This window comes from Podarcis liolepis (assembly GCF_965112155.1).
Source record: "Podarcis liolepis genome assembly, chromosome: 18".
In the NCBI taxonomy this organism is placed as follows: Eukaryota; Metazoa; Chordata; class Lepidosauria; order Squamata; family Lacertidae; genus Podarcis; species Podarcis liolepis.
Window position 1 is genome coordinate 9,332,741 of NC_139572.1, and position 14,390 is coordinate 9,347,130.

Genomic DNA, 14,390 nt, shown 5'->3' on the forward strand with positions numbered 1-14,390 from the left:
CGAGGTTGATGGCTACAATTTTGCGAATGGCCTTTAATTGCACAGCCTCGCTTGACGAAAACCAGGCCCTGCAAGACGAATTGTCTGGGGCCCGAATTCGAGGATTCGGTGGAAGGCCAACGTTGTGCCTCCTTCCACTGATGGAGGGTTGGAAGAGCGAGAGAGAGAGAGAGAGAGAGAGAGAGAGAGAGAGAGAGAGGAAGGAAGGAACTTCTGAATGCTGGGAGGTGTCGCCGGCCGCTAGTCCCTAGGGAGGAAGCCTCGTCCCATTCAGAGACGGCTCCTGTCCTGGCATGCGCTGGGCGGACGACAGCAGGGGACGCAAACAAGAGCAAGGGGATCATTTATTTAGCAGGCGAAAGGCGAGAGCCGGGCTCCGGTGTCCGGCTTTGTCTTCGCAAGAAACGGCCTTGAGATCCAGGTGCCGGAGAGAGAGGAAGGAAAGGAACCCCGAGGGGGCGGCCCAACTGGCGCTCTGGGGCTGAGGTCACTGGCAGGACGGCTGGCAGGGGTAAGAGAGACTGCAAACAACTCTTTTGTGAGGCTGGGGAACTCTGAGCTGCCGCAGGGGGGAAATCGACCCCCTTCTTGCAACCATCAGGCTCAGTGGTCGGGATTTCCGTTCAAATCTTTGCGGCATTTGTATTCCCCCCTTTTCCTCTCTCCCCAAGAAGTTGGGCTGGACGTGGATTTCTCCCTCTCCTCGTTTCATCTCCACAACAACTCTGTGAGGTAGGTTAGGCTGTGAGAGGCGCTGCAGTGAGTTTTATAGCCAAGTGGGAGGATTTGAACCCTGGTTTCCCAGGTCTTAGTCTGTTGTGGGGGTGGGGGGAGGCAATGGCCAGTGTCTGAAGGGTCTCGGGGAGAAAAAGTTCCCGAGTCCAATCGCTGGCATCTCCAAGCAGCAATTTGGGGGTGGGAGGAGGGACTCGATTCAGTTCTCATTCAAAGGGCCAGCAACTCGCCTTGTTTTTGAAACAATATACGAACAGCAACTCCACCGTCGTTGAGAAGTTGCCCCTCTCCAAATTTGCAGCAAAGCGAGGTGTACAAAAATCCATCGTATGTATATATATGTACACACACAATATATCAGTGAAACTGAAAGATGAATTAGAGTAGCAGGCAACTGCTTTGCAAAAAGAAAACGTGTTCCCCAAGCAAAATTGCATGTGCTAAAATAAAAAATTGTCCAGTAGCACCTTATAGACCAACTAAGTTTGTTCTGGTATAAGCTTTCGTTTGCATGCACAATTCTTCCAATGCATGCACACAGAAGCTTATACCCAGAACAAACTTACCGTATTTTTTGCACCATAACACTCACTTTTTTCCTCCTAAAAAGTAAGGGGAAATGTCTGTGCATGTTATGGAGGGAATGCCTACGGGTGGCATGCCTACGGATTTTCCTCCTCTAAAAACGACATGCGTGTTATGGTCGGGTGCGTGTTATAGAGTGAAAAATACGGTAGTTGGTCTCTAAGGTGCTACTGGACAATTTTTTATTTTATTTTATTTCGACAGTGTCAGACCAACACGGCTACCTACCTGAATCTAGATCCATATGCTAAAACGCGGATTAATTTCCATAAGGGCGTTTCTCCCTCATGAAAGCTACCCACGTTTCCACATCGGTTCACGATTTTTTTCTTAATAGAAACATAGGATTGTAGAGTTGTGAGGGATCCAGAGGATCATTTCGCTCAACCCGCTTCAGTGCAGGAATCCTGACTTGGCTGGGCTCAAACCGCCCACCTTGCTGACCCCACTGCACCAGGGAAGAAATAATCAATAATCAATCCACCACCTTTTAAAATATATATATTTCATGGGAGCCTCCTAGAGTGGTTGAGGCAACCCAGGCAGATGGGTGGCATACTATTACTACTACTACTACTATTACTACTACTACTACTACTATTACTACTACTACTATTACTATTATTATTATTATTATTATTATTATTATTATTACTACTACTACTACTACTACTACTATTACTACTACTACTACTATTATTATTATTACTACTATTATTATTATTACTACTACTACTACTATTACTACTACTATTACTACTACTATTATTACTACTACTACTACTATTACTACTACTACTACTATTACTACTACTACTACTACTACTATTACTACTACTATTATTATTATTATTACTACTACTACTACTATTACTACTACTATTACTACTACTACTATTATTATTATTACTACTACTACTACTATTACTACTACTACTACTACTATTTTCTAGAGGTGTTGGAACTCACCATGAATGCCTCCCTTGTTCTCTTATAATGGCAATGGCACCCACCTGAGTTCCAGCGAGTTCCTGCTGGGGAAAAATCTATTGTTAATATTAGGCTGTGTATTCAAATACACTTTTGTAATCGATTGCCATTATTATTATTATTATTATTATTATTATTATTATTATTATTATTATTATGTTGTGTATTCAAATACAGTGGACGCTCGGGCTGCGAATGTGATTCGTGTGGGATGCACATTCACAACCCACAGCTGCATGTTTGCGCACGCGCGGGTTGCAATTCGGTGCCTCTGTGCCTGTGCAAAGCGCAATTTATCGCTTCTGTGCATGTGCAACCGCCAAAACCTGGAAGTAACCCGTCCCTGGGTTTCGGCTGTCTGTAACCCGAAAAAACGCAACCTGAAGCATCTGTAACCCGAGGTATAACTGTATGCCTTGGTAACCACTTTCACTTGCCCAAATGAAAAGCTCTCAGAGATGGTCAACATATCCCTTTGTGTTCTTCTCCAGGTCTCCTCTTTGAAGGTCCTTCCCAGGGGGTGTGTGACGCTCTGGCCGCCAGCCCCCCCCCCAAAGCATGTATAGCACCAAGAAGCCCTACAACAGCCCTCCCACCGGTTACGGGCCCCCCGGCGAGGACTACGGCTACGACATCCACTCCCCTCCGCCAGGCTCCTACTACATCGAGGACGTCCCACAGCACTTCTACAAGTGGAACTCTCCCCCCGGGGTCGTGAGGATCCTGGAGGGCGTGGGGGTCCTCCTCTGTGTCGCCATCTTTGCCTGCGTGGCCTCCACCCTGTCCTGGGAGTACGGCTACGGCTATGGCTACGGGGGCTCGATGGGCAGCTACTATGGCGGAGGCATGGGAGTCTACGGCGGGAGCACCTACGGCGGGATGGGCATGGGGTACTACGGAGGCATGGCCAACCCACGCTCGGCCAACGGCTTCATGCTCGCCATGTCGATCCTCTGCTTCATCGCCCTGCTGGCTCTCGCCATCACCAGCCTCACCAAGTCCAGCGGCTCTCGCTCCCGGAGGTTCTACCTGGTGGTTCTGGTGTTGTGCGCCATCATGGCATTCATCATGCTGATCGCCTCCATCGTCTACGTCGTGGGGGTCAACCCGCGGGCGCAGATGTCCAGCAACTACTACGTCAACCCCATGCTGGCCATGTGCAACTCGGTCTACACCACGGGGGTCTACGCCAACCAATACCTCTACCACTACTGCATGGTGGACCCTCAGGAGGTAAGGGAGGTTCTGAGGGCGGCAACGCGGAAACAGGGCCTTTCCTGTGGAGGTTCCCCACTTGCGGGACACTCCCCGGAGTGGCTTGCCTGGCGCCATCCCATCAGCAGCCAGAGTCAGGCCAGCAATTAAAAAAACAGTGAAGTCAACTCTTTCATTCAAAGAAACCAAAATGGCGCAGGCCTAGTGATCACAGCAGCACTTCCCAGTAGGTCAGCTGCAAGAACTGAAGGTCCCCGCCTTGCCACCACTGTCTAAGTCTTCTCCTCCTCCTCTCCTGGGTCTTTCCGAAGCAATCTGAGACTTCTTCACCTTGCTTATCTCTCCTCTGCTCTTTTCATGCCTCTTATGGTTCTGGGAGAGGGGAGGGGAAGGGAGCTGGTTACAGCAGGAGGGGGAGACCCCTGGCTTCTTTGACAGCTTGTCTCATCTCTGACACTTGGCCTCTGTCCTCTCCAACCTGCCTCTGATTCTGGACTTCTCTCTGCTACCAACTCTCCCTGCTCACGAAACCCTGTTACCCTTTCAGCTTCTGACACCTCCTACCCCTGTAAAGGTAAAGGGACCCCTGACCATTAGGTCCAGTCATGGCCGACTCTGGGATTGCGGCGCTCATCTCGCTTTATTGGCCGAGGGAGCCGGCGTCCAGCTTCCGGGTCATGTGGCCAGCAGGACTAAGCCGCTTCTGGCGAACCAGAGCAGCGCACGGAAACACCGTTTACCTTCCCGCTGGAGTGGTACCTATTTATCTACTTGCACTTCGTGCTTTCGAACTGCTAGGTGGGCAGGAGCTGGGACCGAGCAACGGGAGCTCACCCCACTGCAGAGATTCGAACCGCCAACCTTCTGATCGGCAAGTCCTAGGCTTTGTGGTTTAACCCGCCTCTGACCACTCGTCGTTGTACCACCACAAATCCCCTAGCCTCCTTCCCCTGGGGGTTCCCTAGCTGGTGCCTCCCACCCCTCATCCAAACAGCCCTGACACAATGCTAGATATCTTCAAACACCTAACAAAATCCTTCCATTTCACACTGGCCTTGGGCTTTTAGCTATCTACATGGCCCTTTAGAGTGGGTGGGCTGTTTTGATGTACTCCGCCCACCCCCGATTTTAAGGTGTGTATGTTGTTGTTGTTTCGTAAGTCGTTCTGTGAGTCACCACGGCAGAAGCAGCAACCAATAAAATTAGCTAATAATAGTAATTATAATTCCCAGCAGAATGAGCTGGCGTGAGCAACAGAGAGGGGCCCCTGGAGGATGACCTCGGCCAGGATTACCAGCCATGCTGGACCCAGGGGTTTCTGGGAGTTGTTAGTCCAGAGAGCCTCCATCCCTGCTCTAAGCAAACTTCCCCGACCCTGATGCCCTCCAGATATGCCTGGACTTCTTCCATCATGCCTGACCCCTGGGGACAGCTGGCTGGGGCTCCTGGGAGTTGGAATCCAACAGCATCCCTTGGGGCTGCTGGTTCCTCCTCCATTAATTCTCCTCAGTCTTTTGGTGCTCGTCTTGGCAAGTTGCTAGACCTCATGACTGTTTGGATGGCACCTGTAGGATTTCAGAAGCCCATTTTTCTGACTGGAGGAAGATTCCCAGGGAAGAAAGATTGGGAGGCGGGGAGTTGGGTATGTGGGGAGGCCTTGTTTGACCACAAACCTGACATGAGCCAACAGTGTGACGCGGCAGCTAAAAAAGCCAATGCAATTCTGGGCTGCATCAATAGGAGTATAGCATCTAGCTCAAGGGAAGTAATAGTGCCACTGTATTCTGCTCTGGTCAGACCTCACCTGGAGTAGTACTGTGACCAGTTCTGGGCACCACAATTCAAGGAGGACACTGACAAACTGGAACGTGTCCAGAGGAGGGCAACCAAAATGGTCAGAGGCCTGGAAACGATGCCTTATGAGGAACGGCTAAGGGAGCTGGGCATATTTAGCCTGGAGAAGAGGAGGTTAAGGGGTGATATGATAGCCATGTTCCAATATATAAAAGGATGTCACATAGAGGAGGGAGAAAGGTTGTTTTCTGCTGCTCCAGAGAAGCGGACACGGAGCAATGGATCCAAACTACAAGAAAGAAGATTCCACCTAAACATTAGGAAGAACTTCCTGACAGTAAGAGCTGTTTGACAGTGGAATTTTCTGCCAAGGAGTGTGGTGGCGTCTCCTCCTTTGGAGGTCTTTAAGCAGAGGCTTGACAACCATATGTCAGGAGTGCTCTGATGGTGTTTCCTGCTTGGCAGGGGGTTGGACTCGATGGCCCTTGGGGTCTCTTCCAACTCTAGGATTCTATGATAGCTTCTGCCCCAGTTGCCTCTGCTCTGTTGCTTTTCTGTATTGCTCAGAGGTGCTGGCCCCAGGAAAACGGCAGGCTGGTTGAAAAGCAAACACCAGGAACCTATTTTGTTTCAAAGCAAAAGGACAAATCGGAGAGGTCGGTTTCAGGGCTGGGCAGCAAAACAATCGGTCCATTAAACTGGGCACACCCAGAAACTGCCCAGCAGATAAGATAAGAGCGCCTGGGTGTGATCCGCACCCAGTGCAGGGCGAATGTCCATGGGGGACTCGTGAGTCGCCCAGTAGTTTCGCACAGTCCAGATGGAGCTGAACCATTAGGGCGAATGGGCTGTGTCCCAAGAATCTGCTCTCAGCCAATCAGCTCCCTCCTCTTCAGCCTGGGAGGACTTGGGAGTGAGTGGGAGAAAATGAGTGTCATTTGGCCCCGCCCTTCACAGGCTCTGGCTCCGCCTTTCATTGGCGCCACCTAGTGTTGGGCTCCTTTACCTTCCATCCTCCCAATCGCAGTGGGTACCAGCGACTCTCTGGTCCAATCAGAGCTTCTCACATTTCTATGAGTCATGACCTCGTTTTGTTTACCTGCGAGGTCACCTTGCCCCATATTTGCCCCCTTGGCCACTTCATTCTGCAGAACCGACCCTATAATTGGTGCCATATAAAACACCTGTTTCACAATTGTAAGCATTCGGCCACTAAGTACAGCAGCAGCCAAACTTTGAAACTCCTTGCCGATAGATTTCAGTCTTCGCTGTGCTCTTTTTGGCGCCTGAAAACATTCTTGCTTGGAAAAGCCTGCCCATATATTCAGAGAAGTTGATGTGAGTTCTAATCTGTTTTTAGTTTATTGTCATCTCAACTTCCTGAAAGTCTTAGGTCATTATTATTATTATTATTAATGTTTTAATTGCAACTTTTTTGGGTGCTGCTTTAAGATTTGCTTTGTTTTTTCACAATCAAGTGGGGTGTACATTTTAGCAAGCAAAAGAATAGTCGCGTCTCCAAATCTATGTGCATCCCAAATATGGGGTGGGGGAGCGAAATGCGCTCTGCACATGCTCAGAGACCAATGTGCTGTTATATCTCCCAGGCCTGAGAACCTTGGTGTTTGATGCTATACACACTTTTTTTCCCCACCCCACAAAAAAACACACACCAGGCAATCGCCATCGTCTGTGGCTTCCTCCTCGTGTTCCTCCTGTGTGTCATCTGCTTCTTTGCCCACAAGACGCGTCAGAAGATGTGGCAGTATGGGAAACCCAACGTCTACTGGGACAAGCCCTTGGTGTTCCAGGAAGGACCCAACGTGGAGGAATGGGTGAGTGTGGGGCTGTGTTTGGGGTGGAGGAGCTCTTCCACGACCCCACGGGCTAAGAGCGGCTACGAATAAAAGTAATACAGAATTCTAAAATCAATTCATTCTAAAATCAATTCAAAATCAAATTAATGGCAACCATTGGGCCAGAGTTCTGTGAGGATTACCAAAGGAGGGGGTCAGACTGTGCCTTGGCCATAGGCCTGGTGGCACAGCTCCGTCTTGCAGGCCCTGCAGAAAGATGTCAAGTCCCGCAGGGCCCTAGTCTCTTGGGACAGAGCGTTCCACCAGATCGGGGCCACAGCCGAAAAAGCCCTGACTCTGGTTGAGGCCAGCCTAACCTCCCTGTGGCCCGGGACCTCCAAGATGTTTTTGTTTGAAGACCATAAGGTCCTCCATGGGACATACCAGGAGAGGCGGTCCCATAGGTACGAGGGTCCTATAGGGCTTTGAAGGTTAAAACCAGGACCTTAAACCTGATCCTGTACTCCACCGGGAGCCAGTGCAGCTGGTATAGCACCGGGTGAATGTGATCCCGCAGCGAGGACCCCAGAAGGAGTCTCGCTGCAGCATTCTGCACCCGCTGGAGTTTCTGGGTCAGCTTCAAGGGCAGCCTCACATAGAGCAAGTTACAATAATATTTGGAAGGGACCCACAAGGGTCATCTAGTCCAACCCTCTGCAAGGCAGGAATCCTACCCACAGCCGTTCCTGGGTGGGCTCAAACCACCAACCTTCTGGTCAGCAGCAAGACGCACTGACCCATTCCGCCACAGCAGCATTCTTAGGAGGGCGGCTCTTTTGCTCTTTAAAATGTGGCCCTCCTGGCCTCTCCATCTGGCCCTCAGAAACCCCCTCCAGCCACACCCCCTCTCCTCAGGCCACACCCCCTCTCCTCAGGCCACACCCCTCCCCAGCCCAGCTTCATTGCTCCGCCCATTTCCCCTTCTCTCCCCGCCCAGCAGTGGCATGTGACCTCTGGAAAGCTCATTCGACAGCTTTTATCAGCAAGGCTGAGCCAGATAAATCCAGTGGCTGAATTGGCAACTGATCCTATTAAATTTCCCATGAGGACTAGAAACTTACGTTGTTTTAACGTAGGGTTACAGCTCCACAGTCGATCGTGCACAAGGTCCCATGTTTAACCCCCAAGACTCCCTCTTTGAAAACCAATCCTTTTAAGAAAACCATGCAAGTCGCTGGTGTCTTGTTAAATTGTCACTAGTAAAGGTAAAGGGACCCCTGACCATCAGGTCCAGTCGTGGACGACTCTGGGGTTGCGGCGCTCATCTCGCTTTATTGGCCGACAGAGCTGATATACAGCTTCCAGGTCATGTGGCCAGCAGGACTAAGCCGCTTCTGGCGAACCAGAGCAGCGCATGGAAAGGCCGTTTACCTTCCCGCCGGAGCGGTACCTATTTATCTACTTGCACTTTGACGTGCTTTCGAACTGCTAGGTTGGCAGGAGCAGGGACCGAGCAACGGGAGCTCACCCCGTCGAGGGGATTCAATCCGCCAACCTTCTGATCCACAAGTCCTAGGCTCTGTGGTTTAACCCACAGCGCCACCCGCGTCCCTAAATTGTCACTACCTCTTGTTAAATTGTTTTGCAAAGGCGTCACCTGGTGGGATTTCGGCCTGCGGCGTTCAACAGGGAGGGAAATCTGTGTGTCTGAAAGAGACTCTCGCTCTGCGCTATTTGCTCGCGATACCCTCTGGTTTCGGTTGCGTCAATGATTAACCAGGCTCCCGGTGCCCATTTTACGCACAATTTCATGCTCTGAGAATTCACGCCTGCCAAACACCTCTCCCCAAAGCGGAGAGCAAGTCTGAGAAACTTTTGCCCCATTTCAGAAGGGGTGGGGAGGCGGAAGACACACACACACACACACACACACACTTACACTTGCTGAGAACCTTGCAGCAAATTGCTGGACGAGACGGACCTCAAACTTCTGAGCCCCAAGAGTGCCGAGTCAGGATCAGAGCGTGTAGATCAGCCAAACCAAAGCAGAGAGGCCTGTACCATAGCGAATGGTACAGCCCCCGCTTCACATGCAGTGAGCCACAGATTTGCTCTCCCCCAGGGATCTTCTTTGGAAATGTAATAAACGGAAATCTGCCCTTATTCCCTTATGGGGGACACAAGAGCCCTTACAGAGTCCTTTGTAGGTTCTCCATCGGTCGGAGAAAAGAACAGAGGCCAACCAGAGAATATTGAGAAGCAAAGCAGCTAGTAAGCCTGATCTTTATTGATCTGTTGCAACAGGGTGCTCCCCTCCGGAAAGGAGGAGGAACCCAGAACCAAGGTGTGTCTGCCCTTATATAGACATTTTAAATTGCCTGCCCTGGAGTTCAAGACCACCCCCAGAAACATCATACCTACATCACAGAAAGGGCGGTCTACAGCAGAAATCTGAGTGCGTTGTCTGGCAGGTTACCTGTTAATGCTTACTTGATTGGATTGCCTGGGGAGTCTGGCCAGTCTTTTGTAATGATGAATACTTATTTCCTGGGCCAGGTCACAGGCTCACACCCTATTCATATCTTAAATGTGCCCTTAAGACAGGATTTGTGACGAAAGAGACAATGGGGAGGTTTCCCACTTTGACCTTGCAGAGAGTCAATTTGAGGTCAATTTGTTCAGGACTTTTTTCCGTGGGATTTCAGACATGTGGTTTATATATTTATGTACGTGTTTGCTTGGTACATTTATGAACATTTATTACATATCTAAGACCTTAAAATTCTTAGAACAGAAATAATTCCAGGCAGTGAGTTGCTGAGTGGCCCCCAGAAAGATTTCCTCAAGGGAATGTGGCCCTCATGATGGAGGGGTGGGAAAGCCTCCTTGTCCCCACTGTTCACAGCTCAATAATAAACCTTGCGGTGCATAATTAGACTGCGGAACTCCCTCCCACAGGAGGCTGAAATGGCCACTGAAATGACAAAAGGATTGGTTGGGTGCCTGGATTCATAATTTACTTAATTTACTCACCAGCAGGAGCAGCGTTTAAACTCACAAAAGCTGTATAGCATGGGAATACTAAGCCCTTTTCATATCTTGTTTGGATATATGCAAACAGAGCTCCCCTCTTTCTCTTGCAATGAAAAGACCACAACGGTTAAGTAAGTTTAAAGCACTTTACTTACAAAACGTCAGATTCACGCATTCATCTAAGCAGCAGCAAGGAGAACACAGGCAGAATATTCCTGGAGAGAAAATACAGAAGGAGAGCTTCAAACGGATGCTCAAAGCTTGGAGCTCGCTTAGGCACGTCTGCCTTGGTCAGTTCGGTGAGAGAGGGGAAACAGGAAGAGAAGGCTTCACTTCCTCCCTCATTGGAGAGGAAGCTGAGTCTAGGACTCTACCTCTGTGGTCTTAACCCCTTCGTGCACTAACTAGTGCTTGTGTATAGCTATGTTTGACTGCAGTTTCCCAGCAAAAATAATCAGAATACTTGCCTCAGCCATGCACTGCTTGTACTGTAGAGCGGTCACTCAGTACCTTGCGGAGAGTAAAGACCTCAATGGGCTATCCTTACTGAGTGTGCATGGGGGGGGGGGCAAAGGATGAATTTGAGAAGGAAGTGCTGAACAGATTTTTCAGCAAATCCAAGAAAACCTGCTTTAGTTTAGATTTTTAAAAAATGCAAAAGGTGCATTCTTTGCAATTTTGCAAAATAGACTCATTAACGGCATGAAAGGTACTCCCTGATGTTGATTTTTAAAATTTTTATTCCTAGTTTTCAAATGACTGCAGATTTTGACAGCTTCTGCTGCGCACTTGGGGGTCAAAAGAAAGAAATCGAAAGCAACTGTTGTTGAGATATTTCATTCCAGATCTGCTAGACAGAGCTTGCAACATTCCTGGAGGAGAGCGGGACAGGGGGAGTCCCGCCTCATTTTCTGGGGAAGGGGCTCAGTCCCAGAGTCCGGCAGGCAAGGAGCCAGTTAACCCTTTCCTCCCTGCCAAAGGGGCCCCCTTGTGGTTCAAGGATGCCCACGGGGACACGGAACAGATAAGGCACACACCGGGACATCCCGTGACTCCTTGTACAACAGGGGCAGAGATAAGCAAGGAGTCAGGGACACGGTCTGCACACCACAGGCCAGCAGGGTGCAGCGTACAGGGAAAGGGGTTGCATGTGTCAAAGATGTTTCAGAACTCAAGGCCAGACAGGCAGAACAAACTCCACACATCGTTCGTTTTCACGCTCTTTGCTGGAAGATCTGGTGACCTGCGGCCTTTGAAAATGTACCTCTGGCTTGAATTCTCATAGTATCCCAGAACTGTGGAGCTGGAAGGGGACCCTCAGGGTCATCTAGTCCAGCCCGCTGCAAGGCAGGAATATGCAGCTGTCCCATACGGGGAGCGAACCTGCAGCCTTGGCATTACCAGCACCACGCTCTGACCGACTGAGCTATCCGGCCTCTTCACCCGATTCCCAGAGCTCCCTAAGGAGAGGGATTGATGGTTGAACCCAGTGCTTTTTTGGGGGGGGGAGACACAGGGCTACGCATACCCCTAAACTTTTTGTGAACCTTTGTACTTTTGTCCATTCACTGTATTTAAATAATAATAATAATAATAATAATAATAATAATAATAATAATAATAATAATAATTTATTTATACCCCGCCCATCTGGCTGGGTTTCCCCAGCCACGCTGGGCGGCTTCCAAAAAAACACTAAAATGCAATATCCTATTAAACATTAAAAGCTTCCCAGATGGGCGGGGTACAAATAATAAATTATTATTATTATTATTATTATTATTATTATTATTATTATTATTATTATTATTATTTTCCCAATCTGAACTATAAAATGGTGGTGCTCTTGAGTCGAAATGACAGTAACCCCTAAACATTTTTTTTTAGAAAAAAAGCAGTGGTTGAACCGTTCTGGGAACTGTAGCTCTGGGAGGCAGAAGAGAGGAGTCTTCTAGCACCCTTTAAGGAAACTACAGTTCCCAAGATTGTTTGCGGGGAGGGGGGAGCCATGTTTAAAGTGGCACAATGCTTCTATAAATGCAATAGGGCAGGTGGGGCCTGAATAATGTCTGTCGGTTCCGCTGGGTCTTCTCTGCAACATGATTTTGCTTTGACAGACGGCTTCCTTAGACTGGCAGGAGATCCTTTGAAGTCTCTGGAGCCCCAGGTGGTCGTGGCTCTGTAAAAAAGCCCGGAAGGAAAGGAGGAAAGGCGTGGGGGGGGGGAGAAGCAGCTGCACCCTCTGCCCCCAGTTGAAGTCATTGCTGAGCAAATAGTCTGCCCCCCAGATGCAGATCTCTGCCTGGTCAGGGAAGTCCAGCACTAGACGTGAAATGCTCCCATGCCTCCCCCCAGCCCAGGCCGTTCCTCATGAGGAAATGCCACGGGTGTGATCCAGCCTGCAGGTTTTCCAGCAAAGACCCGAGCATGTGTAATAAACAAAAATCTGCCCTTACAGTACAGTCATACCTCGGGCTACAGCCTTTTCAGGTTGCGTTTTTTCAGGTTAGGTAAAGGTAAAGGTACCCCTGCCCGTACGGGCCAGTCTTGACAGACTCTAGGGTTGTGCGCTCATCTCACTCTAGAGGCCGGGAGCCAGCGCTGTCCGCAGACACTTCCGGGTTATGTGGCCAGCGTGACGAAGCTGCTCTGGCGAACCGGCACCAGGACAGCACACGGAACGCCGTTTACCTTCCCGCTAGTAAGCGGTCCCTATTTATCTACTTGCACTTAAGGGTGCTTTCGAACTGCTAGGTGGGCAGGAGCTGGGACTGAACGACGGGAGCTCACCCCACCGCGGGGATTCGAACTGCCGACCATGCGATCGGCAAGTCCTAGGCGCTGAGGTTTTACCCACAGCGCCACCCGCGTCCCTTTTTCCAGGTTACGGACCGCCAAAACCCGGACGTACCGGGACGGGTTACTTCCGGCTTTTGGCGGTCGCACATGCGCAGAAGCGCTAAATTGCACTTTGCACATGCGCAGAAGCACCAAATCGCAACCCACGAGTGTGCAGACGCGCAGATGTGGGTTACGAACGCTGCAGGTTGTGAACGTCCACTGTATTCCCTTATGGGGGACACAAGAGCCCTTATAGAGTCCTTTGTGGGTTCTCCATCGGTTGGAGAAAATAACAGAGGCCAACCAGAGAATATTGAGAAGCAAAGCAGCTTGTAAACTTTGTCTTTATTAAAGCTGTTGCAGCAGGGTGCCCCCTTCACACGCAGGAAAGGAGGAGGACCCAGAACCCAGGTGTGCCCGCCCTTATATAGACATTTTAAATTGCCCGCCCTACATCACAGAAAAGGCGGTCTACAACAGAAATTTGAGTGTGTTGTTGTTTTTCCTGTCTGCCAGGTTATCTGATAATGCCTTATCTGATTGCCTTTCCTGGTAGTCTGGCCATTCCTTTGAGATGGGGATTACCCAATTCCTGTAACCAGGAAGGTTTTTTCACCTCCTCCCTCCTTGCAGAGAAACATTTGCTCAGCTTGGGAGTCAAAATGGTTTCAGGGCGGTCCTCCTGTGCTGATCCAGACCTGTGGTCCACACATCTATGTATGCGCTTGGTTGGTACATTTATGAACATTTAATATACTGTATTTTTCTGCCCATAGGGTGCACCGGCCCATAGGACGCACCTAGTTTTTTTGGGGGGGGAAATAAAGGGGGGGAAATATCCCCCCCCCAGGCACGGGGCTGGGGTGGGGGAAGCCCGAGCTTCCCCTGACCCCAGCCCCCAGAACAGGCAGCTCTCCACAAGCCGTGGGAGAGCTGCACGAAGCCCGAAGCCTGGGGGCGCTGAGCTCAGCGCGCCCCCAGGCTTCCGGGTGCAGGCAACACTCCAAAAGCCGTGGGAGAGCTGCGCGAAGTCGCGCAGCTCTCCCACGGCTTGCGGATAGCTTCCTGAAGCCTGGAGAGCGAGAGGGGTTGGTGTGCACCAACCCCTCTCGCTCTCCAGAATTCAGCGAAAGCCTGCATTCGCCCCATAGGACGCACACACATTTCCCCTTCATTTTTGGAGGGGAAAAAGTGCGTCCTATAGGGCGAAAAATACAGTGTATATATATAACCTTAAATTTTTTATTTCACATGGAAGAAGCAGCTAAAAAGCAGGAAGAAAAAAGGGACCCTCAAGGGTCATCCATTCCCACCCCCTGCACTGCGGGCACTGCAGCTAAAGAATCCCTGACAGAGTTGGACCATGCAAACTAGTCCCTGTCACCTTTAACCCACCTTGCA

General features: G+C 50.0%; 1 protein-coding gene across 5 annotated transcripts in view; it reads left to right on the forward strand.

Annotated features, from left to right (window-relative positions):
* Positions 1-14,390, forward strand: part of LOC310697349 (occludin-like) — a 29,550-nt gene that overhangs the window by 3,993 nt on the left and 11,167 nt on the right. For 4 of the 5 annotated variants that reach the window (XR_014521009.1, XR_014521010.1, XM_083483934.1 and 1 more), the window contains 2 exons: positions 2,802-3,543; positions 6,996-7,154. Coding sequence is in view for 3 of the 5 variants with exons in the window: in XM_083483934.1 (XP_083340060.1) it covers positions 2,869-3,543; positions 6,996-7,154 (834 nt within the window). In the remaining 2 variants the exon portion in view is untranslated. Of the gene's footprint in view, positions 1-671; positions 733-2,801; positions 3,544-6,995; positions 7,155-14,390 lie in introns of all 5 variants that reach the window. The other variant, XM_083483935.1, reaches the window with a different exon arrangement.